This window comes from Propithecus coquereli, unplaced genomic scaffold (genome assembly GCF_000956105.1).
Source record: "Propithecus coquereli isolate 6110/MARCELLA unplaced genomic scaffold, Pcoq_1.0 Scaffold58, whole genome shotgun sequence".
NCBI lineage: Eukaryota > Metazoa > Chordata > Mammalia > Primates > Indriidae > Propithecus > Propithecus coquereli.
In genome coordinates, this window is record NW_012151729.1 from 5,197,856 (window position 1) to 5,221,946 (window position 24,091).

Below are 24,091 nucleotides of genomic sequence, written 5' to 3' on the forward strand. Positions count from 1 at the left end.
GAGCTCAATTATAAAACATGTCTTGCCTAGCTAACATGGCATTGTGGGACTTACTAAATAGTGTGAAGCACAGGAAAGCCCTTTCATAAACTAAATTGAGGATATAAATATGAGCCCCCTTCAGGCCAATGAGAGAGAAATATACAGTGAAAACCAAAGATCGGGCCAAGTATATGAATTTTTAATTAAGCAGAACTAAGCTCAAAACTCACTTCTACTTTTTTACTATGGGATATTTGACTTTCAGTAATTTATTAGCCTCTCTGAACCTTAGTTTCCTCATCTGTAATAATTCCTTTCTACATCATAGATTTGTTATGAGGAATAAGTTATGTGTAGTATAGAAGCAGAGTACTAGACACATAGTAGGTGCTTAATTCATGATATGCAATGTATGGAAAGTAGGTAGCATGGTGGCTGGCACAGAATAAGTGCTCAAAATTATAGTTAAGAATATGATATGGAAACAAAGAAGAGGAGGAGGAAGAGCAGGAGAGATGGGGAAGGAGGAATGCCACAATGGGGAACAGTGAGTCCTGCAGCAGGGACAGGAAAGCTGTCTGCAGTTTCCACAAGAAGGGAAGAGATAAGAATTCAAGCAGTGTATGTAGTTGTGGAAGTTTGAGTCTAACTAAACCTTGTCTATTTTCACAATAGCATGGAGACTATGTCCCTGCTGTCACTACTGACCACGGAGAATCCCACGTCTGTGCCAGACTATTATGACTCTTTGGAGAGGGTCAAATCTGCTCTTAATATCTTTTCCATGATAGTCTACACAGTGACTTTCTTCCTAGGCTTGGCTGGCAATGGCCTTGTCATTTGGGTAGCCGGCTTCCACATGGCCCGCACTGTGAACAGGGTGTGGTATCTCCATCTGGCTGTGGCTGACGTCATCGTCATCCTCTCGCTGCCTCTCCAGCTGGTCATGGTGGCCCTGCACTACCACTGGCCCTTTGGCCGCCTGTTCTGTAAGCTCAACAGCTCTGTGTCTCTCCTTAACTTTCTGGCCAGTGTCTTCCTTCTGACCCTCATCTCCATGGACCGCTGTGTTGGGATCCTCTGGCCAATCTGGTCCCGGAACCACCGCACGCCAGCTAAGGCAGCTATGGCTGCCTCGGAAGCCTGGCTTTTGGCAATCTCTTTCTCTATTCCCTACTCATTCTTCAAGGAAACAGTCGTGCTGGAAGGTGTCACCTATTGCTACAACAAGTATGATCTGTGGAATGAAACTCAAGGAAGTTATTGGCTGTGGAAAGAGATCATCATTCCACGATACCAAACACTGGTCACCAGCCACTTTGTCTTTGGCTTCATTCTCCCCGTGACTGTCATCACCAGCTGCTACATCCTTGTAGCCTTGAGGTTAAGAGAAAGGCAGCTGGCCAGGTCCAGCCAACCCTTCCGGGTCCTTGTGACGGTGGTGATTAACTTCTTCCTCTGCTGGTTGCCCTTGCAAGTTTCCCTGTGGCTGGACTTCGGATCCTCCCGGGAAGACAGAGAGTACCTGGACGAGGCGGCCAAGCTCATAGGCCCTCTGGCCTCCTCTATGGCCTTTATCAACAGCTGCCTCAACCCAGTTCCTTATGTCTTCATCGGGCACGATTTTCAGGAGCGCCTGCTTCACTCCCTGCCAGCTGCCTTAGAACTAGCCCTCAGCTAAGAGCCAGACAGAAGCCTGAACCCCAGTTCCCAAATGAGTCCTTTATGATGTGACCCAATTTCCTACTCCATTTCATCACAACTCATTCCATCTTCCTCAACAAGTCTACAGGAATCCAAGAACCAACAGAATTTAAGAGAATAGGTAACAATTTTTAAATGGGCCCCAGGCCATGTTTTAGGAACAGAACCTGAAGTACCTGGGAGGCAGAGGCAAGAAACAAAAAGGGTCTCATTATAAAAAGGAAGACATCCTGAACAGTTCACCAACATTCAAACACAGAAAAGATAGAAAGTTAGGGACAGAGCTGATCCTAAAGCAGGATCAGGACCTGCAGCAATGTTAGAGTCCGGAGCACTGGCAGGAGACTGCTCACATTTTACCTATACGAGGTCAAGTTTGGACATAAGCAAAGGTAAAATCTGGCGGAGATAAGCTAGCTTGATTTTAAAACTTCAAGGGAAAGCTCAATGTCATCAGGTCCTTTTGATGACTAGATGGCCATACGGAGTCTCTGAACCAAGGACCTTGAGAAGATGGGCCTAACACTCTGCTTGTGTGTATGTTATATACTATGTGCTGGGTGAATGTGGAATAAATAAATGGAAAGAGGGAAAAAAAATTATCAAGAGACCTCAGTCCTTCCCCACATTTAAAAGAACCTCTATCAATGTGTACAAAGTTACAATTAGATAGGAGAAATAAGTTCTGTTGCAAAGCGCTGTGACTACCACCAACAATAATGTATTGAATATTTAAAACAGCTAGAAGAGAGGACTTTGAATATTCTGACCACAAAGAAATGGCATGTGTTTGAGGTGATGGATATGCTAATTACCCTCATTTGATTATTACATAAATCTATACATGTATCAAAACATATACTGTGCCCCATTAATATGTACAATTATTATGTGTCAATTAGAAGCAAAATCAAACTTATTAAAGAATCTCTAGTTGTAGGAGTCCTTGGGCAAGTTTCAAAACCTCAACGTACGTGCTTGTGCACACACATACACACATTTTCAACAATCTTTATAAACATAATAGTAAAGATACCCTTCCTTTTGCCCAAGTAGAAACAAGTCTTTGCATCCTGGAAAGGGTTCTGGTACTAAGCCCAGAGATACTGAGGAGATATTTGGTAAAAGATAAGTAGCAAAGATACATTTTCCATTTAAACTCCAAGTTCCTTGACAGTTTTAACTCCCCACCGCCCAGGCTCACTTGGGACACTGATGGATACTGTGAAGGGGGCTGCCACCCAGATGCCTGCAGTACACCCTGTAGGTGGAGTCACCGCCACTTCCACCTCACAGCAAGTGGAAACCGAATCATCTCCCATTCTTGTTCTAACCCAAAAATAAATACATAGTAATAGTTTTCCATTAGAAACCAAAAAGCTGATCAGAATAGAAAAACTGTGGGTCACCAGTACAAGGATTTATATAGATCCATATAGGATCAGGGTACCAGGCTCTGATCATTTTTTTGCTGTTCACCAGAACGCTGATATGTCAAATATTAATAACAGGTTAAGGGAGGGTACCAGAGGGGGTTTAATGAACTCCTGATCTTCCAAGGCCTAAGCAAATGGGAGCCCTTCCATCCTTAATACCTGTGATATATACGATGTCACAAATTCCCTTGGGGTTATAAGTTATAAATCTCCTATTTGAGAGATCGTAGTTCAGCTTGTCATTTCTGCTTTTGTTAAATCCATACAGAGGAAAGAACGAGATGGGAGGAAATAGATTAAATACTACAATGAGGATCTAATTCCTTAGTAGACAGGCAGGAGGCAAGATAGAAGATGTTTCCAGGTCAAAGCGAGCCTGCCCTGTCAGGAATGATATACTCAGGTAAACAATAATCTCAAGGTTAGAGCTTATGCCAGCATCAATAAAATCTAAAAGGATAGTGATTTGAAATAAGTGTTTTCAGAGACTAAGTAGAATAGTTCCTGGGCCAAATCAAACGAATTAACTAGTCATAACAGTTGCTCTCAGTTTATATTACAATTCAGAGTTGATTTGTTGCTAAGAAAACAGTTTGAAAATCTATAATTCAAAGTTGCAGAGAGAGAACTGAATTCTGAAGAAATAGAAGTGGGAGGTGGAGCACAGTCACGGTCCTGCCAAAACAACCATGAGTGCTGGGATGAGAATTGGGATAAGTGGCCCACGGGCGGGAGGACGGGAAATGCGGACAAAGCCTGAGAAGGTCTTCAGGGAGGTGGGAACTTCAGCCAGGTCTGGAAGGATGGGCAGCTAGGAAGGTACAAGCAAAGAGACGAGGAAGGCAAAAGGAATTCCAGCTTCACTGTCCCAGGAAGCTCCCAGGGAAATGTCATCAAAAGACCAAGTGCCAGTGACATCTTATATTCAGTCAAATTTGTACCAGGGACACCCAAACAACTGTTTAATAAAATAATGGTATTTGGTAATCATAACAACGGCAAGACACCTGCCTCAGGTACAAAATGTAAACGGGGCACCAAAAAACTCAGCAATCAAGAAAAAAATGATACTTCAATACAATCAGAATTAGTGCAACAAAAGCCATGATGAACAATGTACAACATTTTAAATAAAGACAGGATTCGAACCTGCATTTGAGCAACTTGATCTCACTCACCTTACCCTCATCCCAGCCCTGAACAATAACCCAGTGTTTCATCCTCAAAGAAAGAGACCAGGAAGCTCCTATGGTAAATAGGAACAAAGATTAGTGCATTTTATATATTTTTTTCCCAACAAGGGTCAAAGACAAAAATTATTATATACAATAATGAGGCCACACGTTTTTCAATGAATTTGAGGAAATAAAGTTTATGGTGACAAATAAATGCTTAATAATAAATATCTTCTGCAAAAGAGTCGTCAGTTAAAGCCAGTGCAGTGAACCGTGGAAATAAATTGCTGCTTTGCTTAACTGTGCTTTGGGCAAGCACTGTGCCAGGGGCTGAGATCAGAGCCTTTACCTACGGTGACTCACTGTCCAGTACGTGGATATGCAACTTCTGGAATGCAGAGGGGAGAGTGGTAATGGACTTGAAGCAAAGGGCTAAGAACCAGAGCCAGGACAAACAGTCAGAAGTTATACAATCCATGAGGGCTTTAATAAGGAAGGCTAATTTAAACAATTAAATGTAATCAAAGATGACATTTACCTTGCAACATAGTGATCCCTCTGGCAATGGTGATGTTCAATTTATTACAGGTAAACTATATAAATCTCTAATGTTTCTTCCTAGGGTAAGAGTTGATATTCTGCTATGGAATAGTAAAAGCAGTGTCCTAAAAGAGTCAACAACATGCTTTCCTTTGTGCTTCTAGCACCCTTGACCACACTTTCTTCATAGCTTAGCCCATCATACTATAGACACGTGTGTGCCTGCCTGCCTTTCCGTGGACCTGAGGTCCCTGGAATACAGGGTCTGCAGCTTCTTTTTGCCAATACCCTGAAGATTGCCAAGCACATAGTAGGTGCTCAAAAAGTGAATGAGTGAACCAAGGAAAAGTGTATTTAAAAATTATTCAGGCCTCTGGAGACACGTGGAACAAGCCCATTCTCTTTTCTTTATGATAGCTCATCATGTACCTGAAGGCAGTGACCCATTCTCTTGTGTCCTTGACAGTCTGGGGCTTCTCATTTTCTAGCTAAACAGGATAGCAGTGAAAATGTGTTGAATCGAGGTTTCTGGCTTTAAAAAAACAGGGACCTACTCAAGGGAAAACGTCATTCAATAGGAGGGCTTCAAGTTGGTGCTGGGAAGAGATTTCTTTTGGGATCAGCTCATCTGTTGGCTGTCTCCTGTGAAACACAAGCTCACCATCTTTTAAAGCAACTCTGTTTTCTCCCAGCTCTACTCTTTCTCACAAAGTGCCCAAGAGTTTCCAAAGCTCAGAACTGAGGATTCTCAAACAAATGCAGCTTACTGGGTGGACACTCTGGTTGGGAATGAGAAAGTCTTTCTCACTATTTCTAAAAAAGATAAATATTACAAATCCTACACACTGCAGAATTTTCCCTAAAGCAGAATTTGCCCACTCTTAACAATGGTGAACATAATCCTTGCTTCCTCATTGATTCAGAAAACTATTCACTTAATAAAAACAAGCATTTATTAAATATTTTGTGATGAGTACTATGCTAGCTTTTATGGCAGCCATAAAGAAACACAACACAAAATCGCAGCCCTAAAGCGGCTTTAAATTTATTAGGGGAATATAAATTTGTGCACAAATATGCAACTCCAAAAAATATCTTTTCATGGTAGAGCCTATGGAGTGTCTTTGCTATTCCAAATACCTCTGGGCAGCCCATTCCATATTTGGACAGTTCTGACTGTTGACAGGTACTTTTAACATTTAACTAATATCTTTCTTCTTATGACATTCACCCCTGCTTCTACTCCCTGAAGACACAAAAGAAAATGTTCTCCCTTGTTATGCAATATCCCTTAAAATCTATCCCTTCATGTCATTCTTGTATGTTTTAAATTATTTATGTATTTATTCTATTCATTCAAGAATAAATGTTTACTTACTACACACTCTATACCAGAAGCTGTGCTTGGCACTGAGTGTAGGGGTAGAACAGGAAAGAGGATGGCATAATCCCTAACCTCTTGACTCTTACACTACACTAAGCCTTTTTGACAGGCCAAATTGGCTCAGGTTTTTTTCCAACTATTATTCACTTAGCACAATGTCATTCCTCTTCCTCCTACGTGCACTCCTCTGAACATGCTCTAACGCAGAGCTTTTTCTCTTGAGGTTTGGCATGCAGACTGTTCCAGTTAGGGTCTGATTAATGTAAACATGTAAACGCTGGAATGTATCCATCTTCCCCCAAGCCAGTTTCTCCTTTGACAACTCATTTCTCTGAGGAGGTCAATCACCAAAGTACAAGTCTTTGAGATTCTCTCCTATGTCTAGTATCCAGATTCAATTGGTAACCATATCTTTCTAGGGTATCCTTTTGACATACTTCTTCTATCCCTCTTTTGCTTTCTATTTCTATGACATTTCTCCAGTTCAGACTTCCAACAGGTATTATCAAATTATTTCTCATCTGTCTATGGTGCTTCCCAATTGTAATCCATTCAAACCACGACCAGAACAATATTCCGAAAATACAACTCTGATCAGGTAACTCTCCTGCTTAAATGCCTTCATTATGCCTCCTTTACATTTAAAGTAAAGCACAAATTTTTAGCATGGCATTCTAGCAAGACCCTCAAACCCTAAAATCCTTCTAGGATTTGGTTTTCCTCCGTACTCTCTGACTGCATGCATTTCATCTGGGCAACAAAACCTGGGGAAAGGCCTCATCTCATTCTCTTTCACATTCTCTCCATAGTCAGATAGTCAGATGATGTGGTCATATGAAAGGCTTCACATAAGTTTGAGGACTTCATTGTTCCTGTCTACTCCTATCACACTCTGAATGCCAAGTCCACTTTTCACAACAGTCGACGAAGCTGGTAAGCCAGTTTCCCTGTGTAACAGGAGCACAAATTGCCCACAGCATAATTAAGCCAGTAATGCACCCCTTTTTCTCCATTTTTGTTTTATGCTTCCAATTCCCTACTCCTGCTTCCTGCCAAGTAAACTGCTTATCTTAGGTTCTGCATTGGAGGAGGGGTTGATTCAAACTAATGAAACTGGTTTAATTCCTCACCCCTGTTTTCTAGCATAATTTATATTTGTGAATTGATAAAAATTCACATACCATTTTCAAAAATTTACTTCATTGCATCCAAACTATCAATCTATAAGAAGCCACCACATTCATTTTTCAAATGAGGACACCGTGATCAGTTGTCATGGTGAAGATCACAATAATATTCATTCAACACAGTTTATTCAGAGCCTATTACCACGTGGTCAGAGCACTGTGGAAACACATAAAAAGATTTCTAAACCCATGTTTGTGGGTAGGGGGGCAGTTGGTAAAAGAAGCCTTCCCAAAAGAAGTGAAATCCAAACTGAGATGCGGATGAATGGATTCATAAACAAGGGACAAATCACAAAGGATCTATTATGCCATGTTAATGAGTGTTTTTTTATTATAATTGCAAAAATAATTCAATGAAAAATTTTAATTCAGAAAGTTACATGATCATTCTGAGAACAGGGAGGGCAAAGGGTACAAAGTTGCAATATGCAGGATGAATAAGTCTAGAGGTCTAATGCACAACATGAGGACTATAGTTGATAACACTGTATTATGTACTGGAAATTTGCTAAGAGAGTAGATTTTAAGAGCTCTTACCATAAAAAACAAAGGTAACTACTTGAGATGATGGATGTGCTAATTGGCTTGACTGTAGTCATCATATAATTATATATCCAAAAACATCATGTTTTCCACCTAACATATATATATAATGAAAATTTTAAAATGTTTTCTAAAATATGCATATGTGTGTGTATACATATATATGATCTGAGCATCTCGAAGTGCCCAAAAGTAAGGAACTGCTCAAAAAACAGAAGAATAAAAGAAGATGACAGGGCCAGTCTGAAAGCTCTACCAATGGAGTGACCAAAGCTGGAACAATCTGACATCAAGGTAGATAGTGTAGTACTGAATTATAACCAAAATATAAAATAAATGTCATTGAGACTTTGAACTTATTTATCTCAGCATTTATACTGATATAAATCAACTGTTGAATACAAGAATAAATCAATCAGGGAAAAGAGAAAAACCTTTCTTATAGAGGAATTTGAAATACTTTATGGACATACTCTGTCCTCAATGAGATGGAGCTTAACTCTCCTGTTTCTCCATGTGGGACACACTTACTGACTTGCTGGAAAATATTAGAGGAGGCAAAGAAGGTCAAAGATAACTTTATAGTTGAGAAGCACCACCTGGACCAGATGACAAAGTTTAACATCACCAGTGACAAGTCATGTTAATGGCATGTGTCTATGATATGTGGTGAGAAAGGTATCTGATATCTGTGATGCTCTTCCCTAAAATCCATAACTCCAGTGTAACCACGAGAAAAACGTTAAAAAAAATAAAATTGAGGGACATTCAAAAAATACCTGAATACTCCTCAAAACTTATCCAGGTCATGAAAAATAAGGAAAAAGTGAGAAACTGTCATGGATCAGAGGAGACTAAGGAAACATGACAACTAAATATAATGTAGTATCCTGATGAGATCCTGGGACAGGAAAAGGACATTAGTGGAGAAACTAGTCAGATTCTGATGAAGTATGGAGTTTGATGATAATATGCCAGTGTTGGTTTCTTAGTTTAGAAAAATGTACCCAGGTAAAATAAAATGTTAACAATAGGGAAAACTGGGTTAGGGATATACATTCACTCTCTGTACTGTCTTCTCAATTTTTCTGTAAATTTAAAACTATCCTAAAATAAAGCATTTATTTTTTAAAATAGCAGGATGTAGTAAGAACAGTTACGCAATTGTTTCAACAAGTTGATAATGGTCTGAATTAAGGAAGTGTCAGCAAATGATAGGGAATAGAGTTAAGATTTTGGAAGTAGGTTTAACATGACTCAGTGACTATATTAGGGGACAAAGGAGGCTGGTGAGGGAAAGAGGGGAGCAGAGATCACAATTTTGGTGAGTGGCAGACCAAGTCACTAACCCAGGTTCTCTGCCTTTATAGGACAATTAGATGCACAGCCTATAGCATATAGGGGAGACCATTGGAAAGAACATGGAGGAATACTCCAGGCATAGAGCACAACGATGGAAGAGGAATAGAAAAAAGGATGTAGATAAAAAAGAAATTAGAAAATTTGAGACTAATTAGGTCAAGAGCCATAGACAAGCAAGGACCAAAGATGACACTATACCTAAGGTTTGAAATAGTGGTAATGCTTTCAAGAAACCTGGAGAAGTTTGGGAAAGAAGGATTACAGGAAAGGTAATCAGATTTGTTTTATAAAGTGTATTTGAAATTATATCAGGGCATCCAGTGGAAATGCTCCACAGTAGAATGAAACCAAGTAGAGTTTGGAGCCATATACCATAGGTATAGAAATGAGGGAAAGACTAAGAAAAGATTATATGATTTGGCAAGAATGAATTCATTAATAAAATATAAGAAGCTTGGTTAAGAGTGATAGGACCAGAAGGCAGAATCTACTCTAATTATTTTCATTTTCTTCACATACTCTCCCTCTTGGTGTGGTGGTTGCCCCCCTATCCTATATTTCCTTATTTGAAATGTGGTTACTCATTAATTGATTTCCCCCCGCCAGACATATGCTACTACCTTTAGCTATAGAATTCTTCTTTGGTTTCCCTACATTACAAAACACATTTTCTTTTCTTCCAGTAAACACTTATATTTCTCAGCTGGAATGCTTCCTTCTCCCCTGTTTGCACATTCAGTTAATCATTGCTGGCGGAGATCAGCACCAGGCTGGGAGAAGAACAAAGCTGCAGGAAAGTGAGACTCAGAGGTCTCCCAGTGGGGAAAGCTCGAAGGGAGGTGTTCGCAACTGTTCTGGGTCCAACACAGGTGCTCTCTGACACCGATGGCTCACCCCTTAAAAAAAGTTAATATAAGAGTAGTTTCAGAAGTTTCCTATAAATTAAATATACAATAAAGAAAGCTTATAGCAATATAAGGAAAGAGAAAGGGCAAGCAGTTGGTCCCAAGTTGAACATAAGCCAACATATGGCAGCAATAGTATTTAAAAGAAGTGACCATTTATTAAGCCTTTAGTGCCATGGTTTTACCTATGATCTTTATATGCCTTTTCCTCTTTATTCCTTATGACGACTCCATGAAGTAGGTCCACAGTCCCTAATTCATAATTTCAAACCCCAAAGAGATCTGAAAACCAGAAGTTTTTGTTTTGTTTTATTTTACAACTCCTTTGATAACAAGATCTGTCAAGAGATGATTTAAGGATATCTATTTTCTGAGTATGATATGTTTTGCTGAAGAATCACTGGTGTATTGATTAGCGGGTGCTGCCCCAGACAACACTGGGCTTTCTGTACGGTATTATATATACTTTCTAATTTTTTTTTAAAAATCTGAATGCCAAAACTCATCTGGCCCCAGGGAGTTTGGAGGAAAGACTGGGAAAACTGAGGGTCATAAATGTGAAGTCTAGCTCAAAGTCACAGAGGAAGAGATTTGAACTAAGGTCTATGGTTCTCCAAAGTCTGGGATTTCAATCATTATGTAACAGCTGGAAATGTTATTATCTTAACAGATGGCACCAGAATTTATCTTAGGGAAATAACTATCTTGGTTGGGAAAATATCCTGAAAAGAACATGTTTGATGTGGTACCTCCATCTGGTTCTGCTCTAAGACAAAGAAAGGAAGTGGTTATTTTGTTCCTGAGCAAAAAAATGAAGGAATAACGAAACATTTGTGAGTTTGGCTACTGCTTGGCAGGAAATAACCAAGAAAGACTTCCAGGTAAGAGTAGCTATAAAGGCTGATATGTTTTAAAACTATTTTGTTGTCTGGAGTGTGATGCAATTCCCTCCACCATTTCTTCGCAATCTTATTAAAGTCTACTACACCCACAAATGCTTAGAGTTAGTGGATTTTCTCCATTTTATCAGGTGCCACTAGACCAAACAATGTATTTGACTCTGGAGATAAAAAGACATCCAGAAGTTTAGTCTTCTGACATCCAGAAGTTTAGTCTAGTAAAGGAGACAAGTAAGAAAAATGAGAAAATAGAATTCCCAGTTCAATGTTCTATGATAGAGACACGCATCAGTGCAGAGTTTGCATGGATGAGGGAGGAACCCTTCCTGCCTAGCAGAGTATCATTATTTTAACTATGTATCCATGGGGGCGGCCAAAGCAGGCAAAACCAAATTCATATGATACTGAGAAGTGCTTCTTTAAAAACTGTTATTTGTAAATATGCTATAGGATTTCCAGTAATGGAAGAAATTTCCCTCTTGAGTTCTATAGTTTCTTTTGATCTTTCTAAGCAGTTTTTTGTTTAAAAATATGATTGGCTCAAGCTCTTTTCTTCCTTTATTAACCCAACTGTAAATCCTTATCTCTTGCCTTTTATATGTTGAATACTACAAGGCTCTATAGAGGGTTTATAGCATTATTTTCTTTCTACTCTGTAATTGATCACAGGAACTAAGAATTTTAAGCCTGTAGAAAGACATATTTAGAATGGGCCTGATAGCTGTCTTCAAAAATCTATATTTGAAGTATGTTATTTCCCATCTTAAACCCTTTTCAACCCCATGTCCACTTCTAGTGACACCCCCATTTCCCACTTTAGACCAAAACTTAGTGCAATAGAGGTTGTTCTCTTTGTCCGCTCATATTTTTTCATCTTCTAACTCACTTTAAATGAAGTTTATATATTTCTTCCATCAACCCCTAACACATAGCAAGTCTAGATGAGTATTTGTTGGATAAGAAGATACATCAGTTATAAAATTTCCCAGTGCTAAAGAATTGGTGAGGTGGAGGTGCTTCCCCATGTGGTTCACCCCAGATGAACTGATACCCTGAGGGTTAGCAAAAGGACAGAACTGAAAAAAGAAACTTCTCATCTCATGAGGAGAAGAAAAACAAAACATGTAGGTAACATTCATATGGTAAGGGAAGTAAAAGTAAAAGAGTTAGAAGGTAATTAATGGAATTTTAGACACCATCATTAAGGTTTTAGTGCCTAGGGTGAAAGAGGGAGAGTGAGGGTCCTACAGGCCACTGCGCTGGTCATACTATCCTTGAACGACATTCTAGGCTGCCCCCTTTAACAAGCACAAAGACAAAATGGAACCATTCTGAGGAAGAGAAACTGGAAACAACATCAAATGAGAAGTAGTTGATGGACTGAAACACAATATTCATATCCTCTAAGGCCAACTATGGGACTTTCATGAAGATGATGATGATGATGATGCTAAAACAGCCCGTTGATTAGAATGATGAGAAGCATCTAAGCTCAGTCCCTCACTGACTCCTATGCAGTGATGTGCTCATCTCTGCCACTTTCAACATGCTTTGACCATCAGAAAGCAAGCCTAACTAAGGGAAGAACATTTCAACTCCAGTTAGAGTCTTAGTGGTACCAAAGACTCTGTTTCAATGACACCGAAGTGGCTTGACAGATCACTGTCAGGGTGGATTTTCTGCATCCTCTATGGGCCTCTTCAAAGTCAAGAAACATTAGGCAACAGCAAAGAAAAGACATCATGGAAGAGCAGGCTGCCATCTAATGTGCATAACAGTAAACAAAGGTGGTGCATTTGTGTGGGGAGAATGAGTGATGGGAGGGGCAAGCAGGTGTTTTATAGAGAGAAAAGCATATTGGATAAAAAGCCCAGTAGTATCTGAGCAAGGATGGACAACAAGGAATAGGGTTCAGAAACTTACCCACAATTATGCAGACAGATGGTTTCTGACAAGAGTGACTCTGTGTTGCAATGGGAGTAAATGATTTTTTCAATCACTGAAATTGGGTTGACTATCCACAAATCCACACTGAAAAAAATTGAACTTGGACAACCATTTATAATACATCAGCCACAAGTATTAATTACAATGGATTGTAGGTCTTCTAGAATTATATAGACTATCTTCATGATCCTAGGGCAGGCAAAATTTTCTTTTAACAGGGTACATAAAAACACTAAGAATAAAGGAAAAGATTCTTAGATTAGACTCAATTAAAATTAAAAACCTTTGTTCTTTAAAAGATATCATTAAGAGGGTGAAAATGTAAGCCACTCAGTAGAAGAAGATACTTATAATATTTATATCTGAGGAAACTGAAGCCAGCAGTATGAATAGACCTTGCAAAACATCAGAGTTTTCAGTGACAGTATTAAATTAGCAATCCTGACCTCCTGAAATTAAAGCCAATGCTCTAACAGTGTCATTAAGTTCAATTACATGTAAGATCTCTGTGACTGGGAACAAGAAAACTGAAATCTGTACCTGAGTTTCTTTACTTATAAAATAGAAATAATAATCCTGTGGTAATTAAAATGATACAAATAAAATACCATAGTGACTGACAAATAGAAAATTTTGCAGAATTTTAGAAGTAGTGGTTATAGCAACAATGATGAGGATGATGTAATTAATATAATTATTATTAAGTAATAGCTTTACAAACTGCCATGAGAGACAAAAAATGGGAAGATCGTTACTAACTGAATCAAGCACCACAGATATTTTAGCCAAGCTGCACAGGATGTGTTACAATCAAAACCACGTGAGCTAGTTGGAGCGTAAGCTATAGAATAAAAGGAAAAAGCTATTTAAGAAAAGCCATGAAGTTCCTTGAATAATGAAAAATAAGACACACCTCTGTCAAAGAGGGTTTCAAATGTCAGGCTGAACATAATAGGCTTTCTATCTCTAGTTTCTGTCATTTTTCTTGCTAGTCAAACTCTGGGCATGGGATGTGAAAATCAACAGGTGGCCAACAAACATCCCCATTCCAGCAAGTATTATCAACACCCATTAGAGCTATTCTTTTAAGTTTTGTCATCGTTCTTTATTCATGTGAATAATTAGTCCTTGAACCAGAAGGGTGTAGGTCAGAATGTGTTTGCTTTAGTTCCCAAAGACATACGTGTATAAATATGTACCCAGAGAGGTAAAGAAGGGAGAGAGTTACACAAAGCTAGGCATGTAAACATATTCAGTATGACTAATAGTCTAGCACAGTAGCAGGGCTGCACCAGGCCATGCACTTCCCATCCCCCCGGGGCAAACAATATTTATTCTGTCAAGACACTGATCATATATAGCTTCAATATAGCATCTTTTGTTCCAATCTATAGATGGAGGATGATATCATTACTAACTAGCAATTATAATTCCGGGGGAAAAGGGGGATAATATTTTTACACAATATTTATTTCCAATTTCTAGGTTTATTCTCACACCAGATGCATACATTATGATATGCAATTTTGCAGTTGAGAAAACTGATCTATCCAGAGTCATGTAACAGGTGAAATGGCAGGTGTGTAATTAGAGCCAGGATGTCTCTCCACCAGTTTTGTTTACCCTCTTCAACTCGCTGTTTCCAAAGGACCATTTCCCATCACAATTTTAGGGCCAGTTTCTAACTAGATTATATCTTAGTATTGTAGTGATTTGAAGGAAAAAAAAAAAACTGTTTGAGGTCCACAGAATATTACTGTGGTAAAATGTTTGTCAAATTGCAAACTGATGAACAATAGTAAAGCAAAAGAGGTAGAGAGGAGTCAAATTTTTCAGGGCCTACCCTTCCTGAGGATTTTGAGCAATGAGAAACTGAAGAGAGACATGATCACATCTGCACTCTGTAAAGATCCCCTGATTGTTCTATGGGCAGCAGCGTTGAGGAAAAAACAACAATACACGTTGGGAAACCATCTAAAGGAAATTGCAGAATCCCAGGGGGAAATGGTGGTCTCATCTTAGACATGAAAGTGGAAGGTGGTAAGAAGTGTCTAGAATTGAGGTTAGTTTGGACACAGACCCAAGAAGAGAACTTGGTAACAAATTAAGTGAGGAAGATGGTGTGTGAAAAGGGGAAGGAGAAGCAACGGGGAGGACACTGGGGTTTTGGCTTGAGCAATTCACTAGAAAGAAAAGAAGCAGTGGGGAGAATAAAGAGAAAAATGTTTGTGGTGAATGATCAAAATAGCAGAATATGATGTATTGGATTTGAGGCGCCTATAGGATATCCAAATGAAGATGTCAAGAAAGCACTTGACATCTGCAAAGCTTTTCCCTTTGCTAAAAACCAAAGTCCCCACTGTGGCCTACATGGCACGTCATACTCTAGGCTCTCCCTGCTTTGTTTATCTCATCTCTCCTTTTTCTCTCTGTCCTTTGCGCCAGCCACACTGTCCTCCTGGATGTTTCTCAAACACGTCAAGCCAGCTTCTGCCTCAAGGCCTTTGCCCCTGCTCGTCTCTCCGTCTGGAAATCATGTTCCGGGATATCCGTGTGGTTCAGTTTCTCACTTTTTTCATGTCTCCGTTTGAATGTCACCTGATCAGCAAGACCTCCTCCCACCACTCTATAATAAATATCTCCCAAATCCTCCAGCATCCCTTATCCTCTCTATTCTTTTCTCCACGATATTCAGGATCTGATGTATTTTATATCCTTTATTATTTTTTATAGTCTGACTGCCTCAACTAAAATGCAATGGAAGCTCCATGAAAACAGAGACTTTGGAAACTTTATTCACTGATCTGTCCCAAGAGATTATTACAGCTCTTGTTAAGACCTGGGAAGAGTCTGAGATTTTACCCTGCAAGTCAGCCTGCCACAGTACAATGGATGCTGGCAGAAGACACAGACTCTTGGGTCCGAGACCAGGGACTTAATTATTCCATAGCAATAGCCAGAGTGTCAGCATTTATTCTGTTTCCCAAGCCCCAGTTTCCAGAGGACTATACGAAGAGCGCCAAGTGATACCTGCACAGAAAGTACAGCATGTCACAGGAACAGGACGCCAAAGTTTTAGAACTCCTACATCTTTTTAAAAGATCAGTAAACTCACCTGACCTTACACTGGAAGAAGATATTATCTTTTCTATACTAGACAAACCTGCCTTTTGCTCCAGAGGGAGACATTATTTTATTTTCCAAGGGCATTTTTTACACAAAGACCCTTGAAAAGAGAGTCTGAAACAAGGGTAATCAGTACCTCTATTCACAAAACATGCAAAAACACAGGAGAGAATAGAGAATTATCTCCTGACAGCATGCAGTAGACACTCAATACATATTTTCAAGTTAAAGGTCAATCGTTTCAGTTAGGTACTATTATTATTTCAATTTTCAGGTAAATAAATCAAGGCACAGCACAAGTAAACCAACTTTCTAAGAACACACAGCTACTAAGTCACTCCAGCAAGCACCCTATAGCTCCAGAATACACACATTAAGGCTCTGAGCCCTCCTTCTCTCTAACCTGCCCCTCCATCAGCTACTTTAGGCTTTGTGAATGACAGAAAAACAGAGAAAAGAGAAATAAGAAGGAAAGAGCAGAATAAAGAAAGAATGGAGAGGGTCTTTCTGCTATCCATACCTGCCCAGCTTTGCAGAACTACAGAGTAGAAGCTATCTTTGAGTTGATCTTACAGATGAGAAAACTGGGACTCGAGGAGGAAAGAGCCTTCCTATAACCACTGAGGGAGTTAGGAATCAAACCAACCAAACACCAGAGAACTATTTTCTGGACAGAATCTTGGCCTTGCGTATGTCAGACCCACCTGGCTCCTCTCACCTTTCTTACACCGCGTCCCCTAACCTGGAGGCCCAACTATGACACAGTTAATCAATAACCAAGGAGACCTGTGATGGAGCCCAGTAGGTGGGGCCTCGTGGCCATCTGTTTATATGACCCTTCTAGCCCCAGGGTTCTGAATAGAGGTGGTAAGTTCAGTGCAGTTTTCGACTGACCTCTGGATACAGAACTTCAGCCATGAAGATAACAAGCATCTTTCTTCTCACTGTCTTGGCCCTGTTGAGCTCATCGGGTAGGTAACTTTGTATATTTTTCAAATGTTAAGTAAAAACCTGTTCGACCTGTTGCTTTGCTGAGCACGTTACCTTCTGAATTTTGGACACAGTCTAGTCATAGACAGATCTTTTGGTCTCCATGAGATGAAATAAAATCAATGGATGAGAACCATAGGAAGAGGAGTTTTTAACATAAAATAAGGAAAACAATTCTACTAGTGATAACTGTTCAGAGATAAAATGGTTTTCCTCTAGTGATAGGAAACCTTTGTCAGGGAGATGGTAGAGAAAAAAATGGTGGAAATACTTCAACCATAAATATCCTTCTCATTCTGTAAATGTCTAAGGAGAATTTACAAATTTTAGATTCTCATGGAATGGCATAAAATAGATAACAATGGCTTCTGGTTACTCAGTATAAAAGGCATAGTTTGACCGATTAAAAAACTTGTTTTTGACCTGCAGAATGTTTTGAAGGGAAATATTTTGCTTGAATAGATGGTTTACATTTATCAAACTACATCTTGACAATGTTGACAGACAATTCTGACCCCACAGAATTAAGATCAGTTTCCTTTCTATCATTGGAAATGATTAACATTTTCAACTCCATCTCTGATCTGGCAAAGAATCCTCCTGGGAGCCAAATCAGCACTTTGTTAAGAAGAGGAAGAATATTGTTGGTTGTACTTGCTAAATATTGATACAAACAGTGGTCCCTTTTCACTACGTAGTGAGCTAAGAACTACCTCCCTAGCTAGATCACCTTAGTGACTGTTGATATTAACATTAAGTCTCACCAACCTTTTCTCCTATGGGTGCTATCAGATTAGTTCCCTTTCCCTTCAGTGAACTCATTCACAGTTACTATCCCCTACATGATGTCAGCAAGACCTGCTATATTCTGGAGGATGTAGAATGGCTATTTTGACTATCTGTAAATTCATAAAATATAAGTTGGACCTACAGTCCGCATATGCAACTGTGGGAACTAGCTCCTTGGGAAGTGATGATGAGTTGGCAAAAAGAGCTCCATTTCTTAACATTACTTACAAAAGGGGACTTAAATGTAATTGCAAAAGTTAATTTTGCATCAGAAGACCTGGTTACTGCTAGTGAAATGATAACTGTTTCACAGCTAAGTTATATAAATTCTCCATACCTGCATCTGTAAACCAATAGAGATATACTTATACCTCACTCATTGTGAAATCAAAGGTGAGGAACTAATTGTTGTGAGAATGTAAGCGAACATTCAAAAGATAGTTGCTCAGTGCCTGATACATTTCAAGCAGTAAGAACATAATTTCTATTTTCAAGGAAATGGATCAACTTTTCTGAAATACCAAACTGAGTTACTTTGGTCATAATCAAATTTTTACTTAATTTTTTCAAGGTTTCAACAGGCAAGGAGTAGATGGAAACCAGACCTACATCCTTGAAAAAGGATAGATATCAGAAGGGTTGGGGAGTGGAAGAGGCCAGCAGAGAAGTCATAGTCTTCAATGAAAGCAGAGAGTTCTGAATCAGAATAGATCTGGCTTCTCTCACTTAGGACCCACTTAACATGTCTGATTTGTCTTCTAGGCAACTGTAGACCTAACGTCGAAGGAAGAAAGGTAAAGAGAATTTTGAAATTTCTTATTTCTCAGGCCGGAACTGTTTCATCCAACTAAAGAACAGTCTATCTGTCACCTTTCAGCTAAGCCTGAAGTCAAGATGAGGAGTATGAATGCTGGAGGTGCTTAACCTATGAAATACAAATAGTAACAGCAGTTCTCCCCCATGCGCTTATACTGAAGGAAAAATTCACTGATGCATAGGCAAGTTCTACGCAGTCGTACAATGCTTGCTGCGAGGGATTTTTTATATATACTAGTGCTAGCTATAGGACAAGTGTTTTAGGTGGAAGCCCTCTCAAGTCCACTCCAAGTAGCCCTTTCTCCTTAGAGCCAATTTGATCATGTTGGCATGCAGTTCTCCCAATCACCAAGGTGCAGCTCTAATTTATAAAGAACAACAGAAAATAATAAGTTAGTCTCTCCCTTAGAAAAACATTCTAAATCTAACTTTTTCATGTTTTCCTTTGTTTAAAAGGTAATTTCAGTAAATTTGGAGTCCAAAGGAAGAAGTGTTCCTTTTCTTATCACATTTATATCTAGTGGGAGGCAGCTGATAAAACAAAAGTTCATGAGTGAGTAAGTTATTACATTTGTGATAAGTGTTATGAAGAAATTCTAGAGGCCAGGCACAGTGGCTCATACTTCTAATCCTAACCCTTGGGGAAGCCAAGGAGGAAGGATCATCGAGCCCAGGACTTTGAGTTTGCACTGAGCTATGATGAGGCCACTGAACTCCAACCTGGGCAAGAGTGAGACCTTGTTAGAAGGAGGAGGAGGAGGAGGAGGAGAAAGAACAACTAACAAGTGTGAAGACTCCAACAACTAACAACTGACAAGTTGTTCTGGTGCCATTAGAGACTTACCCTAGAAATGAGGGAGGGTGCCCCTAAGTAAGGGAGAGTTATTTTGAGCCATAAAGGATAATAAATGTGCGTTAGCAAAACATAACTGGTGGTGAGACATATAGAATGAAGGGGTTAAGAGCTAAAACTCAGGAACTGGAATGACTGAGTTTGAATTCTGGATCCAGGAATTATTTAGCCGTGTGGCCTTGGGTAATTTCATCACTTTGTGTCTTATTGTCTTCACCTGACGAAGAGTATAATAATAAGTTCACAGGATAGTTGTGAGGTTTAAATAGAATAATATATAAAGAGCATTTAGAACAGGGTCTGGCCTAGAGCAGTCATTTGATTATTATTAACTCTTACTAGAATAAAGTGTGAAGACTCCAAGAATGGAAGACACCTAGTACCTTTAAATGCCTAAGAGAAGACCAGTGTGTGTGCTCTGCAGTGGGCAAGAAGGAAACATGCCCCAAGGTGTGGCCAACCTGAGCGGAGCCAGCACCTGCAGTAATTGTAAACTTGAACACTATCCCACTCATCTTAGGTAAACCTCATAACAGCACTATGAGATAGGTGGGAAAATAATATTATTCCCATTTTGCAGATGAAGTGACTGAGTTTCAGGGAAACCAAAGGGCTTACCGATATCATATGGCTTGGAAATAGCAGAGGCATTACTTAAAACCAGGTTTTCTGACTCCAGATCTTGGGTTCTTTTTCTTAGAACATGCAATATCATTCTCTCAATCCCAGTCATGCCCCAGAGAAATTAAAACTATTTGGGAGATTTTGTTACAAACTCAAAGAAAGAATGGAAAATGATGGGAAATTATTGTTTCATTTCATTTTTAGCCTGTTTGTGTAGATTTTGTTGGATGCCACAAGATTTATGATCCTGTCTGTGGAAGTGATGGACATACTTATCCCAATGAATGTACTCTATGTCATGATAATAAGTGAGTACAAACTTGAATTTTTAAAATATATTTTAAGTTAGTTGTCTTTAAATTTTTATATATCTATCCCTCTGAATCCCCAATCACTATACCAATAACATGAATCTTACCACAAGAAAAACAAAATATCTACTTTTTCCAAAAATAGTTCTCTTTTTTCCTCCTTTTTACATGTCTGGTATGATCATCTGATGTTTAGAAATCACTTATATGATAAAACACTATATTTCTTACAGCAAAACCCTAGATAGCTTGGATTTTTTTAATTTTTTTTTTTTGAGACAGAGTCTCGCTTTGTTGCCTGGGCTAGAGTGAGTGCCATGGCGTCAGCCTAGCTCACAGCAACCTCAAACTCCTGGACTCAAGCGATCCTTCTGCCTCAGCCTCCCTAGTAGCTGGGACTACAGGCATGTGCCACCATGCCCGGCTAATTTTTTCTATATATATATTTTTAGTTGTCCAGATCATTTCTTTCTATTTTTTAGTAGAAACGGGGTCTCGCTCTTGCTCAGGCTGGTCTCGAACTCCTAAGCTCAAATGATCCTCCCGCCTCGGCCTCCCGGAGTGCTAAGATTACAGGTGTGAGCCACTGCGCCCGGCCTGATAGCTTGGATCTTTTTAAAAAGCTCATATACACAGAATATCTTTAACTTTAAAAAAATAATTCTTGGTGATAGCAATAATTTTGTTTTCTAAAGCCTTCAAATATACAAATATAAACTGTATAGATTGAGTGAGCAGAAATGTATTTTTGTAACATTTTTTATTTGTGGATATGAGAGCCAGCCTCAGTAAAGCTTCATTTTCTGAAGTGTCCATAAGCAGATTTAGGTCCTACAGAGAAATAGGTTTGCCACACATTTTCCCTCTCACTCAGCAGCTGAACACTAACGTATGCCAAGCATTATGGTCATCTCTCCTGCTTTCACTGTGCTTGTGACTAAGAGAAAATGGGTCATGAGCCCATACATGATGGCTTCACATAACTTAGGGCAAATGCCAGAAAATGAGGTGTAAGTAAAATGCCGCAGAGTGAACAGAGATACAGACTTCTTCTCGTCAAAAAAGGGTCAAGAACGGATTCATGAAAAGAATGCCATGTCAGTTCGGCTCTGAATGCTGACGGCGTTGAAAGAGCATTCAGGTGAAATAAAGGTGTGGAATGAGGAAAACTAATCGAAGAGATTCCAGAAGTGACCTCAGTTCTTCTGGGATTGACTTGATATGTCTTTGACTCAGGCTCAAAGGACTGCATACATTTCCATTATTCCACTGAATAAATTCCCTCACCTATAACACAAACCCTCTTCTTGGGCTGTTTTAAACAATTTCAGAAAATTCTCAGCGTTCAGCAAGTATTGTGGAAATAGGTCCCCAGGGCAAGAGGTCTAATATCCTAAAGTTTTATATGCGAAATATTTGGTGTTCTGCTTTGTGGTGAATCTGTTTCCACAATTGAGACTTGTAAAGAAATTCGTAACCGCTTGTTACACTTGTTCATTTTCTCATGAACTATGTTGTTGACTTTAAGAGCATACATCATATTTCCACCCAAGGGGAAGAGAAAACAAGAGAACAGCCTTGAAACTTGCGAAATTTCCCAGTGCCAAGAACAAAAGGCCCAATATATAATTGATAGTGAAATATTAGGAAAATATGAGCAGAAAGCTGGGACACCCTATTCCCCTAGCCTTTAAAATCTACCAGTCCCTGCTTGTTCTTTCTATTAATAGTCTTTCAAAACTATGTGGGTATGAGAGGAACAGTCGTATGCCAGAAAACATAACCTCTCTTCTTTTATTTCTCAGATAATAAAACTTAGGTCTAGAGACAAAATGGGGCTTTCTCAAATATAACTTATCTCTTAATGTACTATATTGCCTTTCTGTCGCCCACTGAAGGTCCCAAACAAATCCACTACATAGTAACTAGAGCCAGGCCTGGACTCCGGACGTTGGGTTTTGAGACAAGTAGATAACACCAAGCAAGGGTTTACATATGGTAGTCTCTTTGGTCATTATGTGCTTGGAAGATATATTCAGTGAAGACTTTTTCTATTTCTTCTGTTTCTTCTTAGGGAATCTATACTGGAAAATTCCTGTCTATAGACGAGCACTGTCCAATAGAACTTTCCGTAGTGACAGCAATGTTCTATGTCTGTGTTGCCCAATACAAAACCACCAGCCACTAGCACTTAAATGTGGCTAGTACGATGAGAAATTGAATATTTAATATTCCTTAACTTTAGCTAATTTAAATTTAAGGAGCTATATGTGGATAGTGAACAGCACAGCTATAGAAAATCGATATCATTTACTCTGTTTAGATGCTTGGCCTATGTATGTTAACTGATTTGGAAATCAGTATTATGAGCATAATTAATGACTATGGGACAAGAAAGCATTAAAAACTCTTAAAATGAAACGTCAACAAAATCCAGATAAATGCATGCATAAAAATATATGAAAGTCAGACATCTACCTGTGATAGGGAAACAGAAGAATTTTTGTAAGCCAGTATATTCAAGGAAAGGATGGTTAGAAAAATGAGAGATCCGGAAACAGTCTTCTAAGGAATAATTATAAGGTTTAGAGCTTTTTAGCTTAGAGAAGAAAAAACTGTTTGGTAAAGGTCACGTGGGGGCAAGTAGAGAGGTTTTAATCTGGAGGGAAGGATGCGTAGAACTGGCAGGAGCCATAAGGGGTAAAGATACGATTTACTTTTACAAGACCTCACAGATACGAATCCTCAAGGTTCTAAGAGGAAAGTTCAGTCATTTAGAAGGCCCTGCAATAATAGCCCAGCACCAGCTGGAAAGCCGGTGGCGAGGGCAGTGGCATCAGAAACAAAAGAAGCAATGATGGATTAAAAATTAATTTCAGTAACTGTAACACTGTAACACCCGACCAGATCCGTAAATTCTGTAAGGACAGACATCTTTTCTTTCTGTTGTATTCTTAATGTATGTGATAGTAATCAACAAATATTTGGTGAATGAATGAATAGGTAAATAAATGAAAGAAAGAAAGAGAAATGGAAATAAATCTCAAACCTTTCTATTTTAAATGAAGCTCTTTTTCTGCTACAGTCACTTTTTTGTCAGTAAAGTTTAAGCGGATTTTTTTTTTCCAATCTCTACCACAGGGAGCGCCGGTCTCCTGTCCTCATTCAAAAAGAAGGAGCTTGCTAAGAACCAAGGTTCTGAAATCCCCCAAGGTCGCCACCATGCCTGGCTGGCCTGATTGTTGAATAAATGCATCTGAATACTTCTTGTTCTTAAATGCTTTTCTTCAAAGGTATGTTTGATTGGATCAGGGACAGGGGACCTGGGCAAGACTCAGACTGGACCAAGTTTTACAAAATACAGAAATCCTGTCATTTCAGACAGTTTCCCTCACAATACTTTTTCCTTTCCGCCTTTCTCACATTCTCAGGCCTCTGTCTTGCAGATATTAAGTGACAGGACACAGTTGATCATGAACACTTGCAATCCTGAAGAGAACTGGACTACCATTTTAAGG

The 24,091-nt window shown here is 39.2% G+C and overlaps 1 protein-coding gene across 1 annotated transcript in view; it reads left to right on the forward strand.

The window, feature by feature from the left end:
• The window catches only part of SPINK1 (serine peptidase inhibitor, Kazal type 1), a 78,256-nt gene extending 54,496 nt beyond the window's left edge, over window positions 1-23,760 (forward strand). Inside the window, exons 2-5 of the mRNA XM_012658238.1 lie at window positions 16,923-17,161; window positions 18,732-18,763; window positions 20,467-20,570; window positions 23,715-23,760. Coding sequence (XP_012513692.1) covers window positions 17,107-17,161; window positions 18,732-18,763; window positions 20,467-20,570; window positions 23,715-23,760 — 237 coding nt within the window. The 5' untranslated portion in view covers window positions 16,923-17,106. The remainder of the gene's footprint in view (window positions 1-16,922; window positions 17,162-18,731; window positions 18,764-20,466; window positions 20,571-23,714) is intronic.
• Window positions 23,761-24,091: the final 331 nt, after the last annotated feature.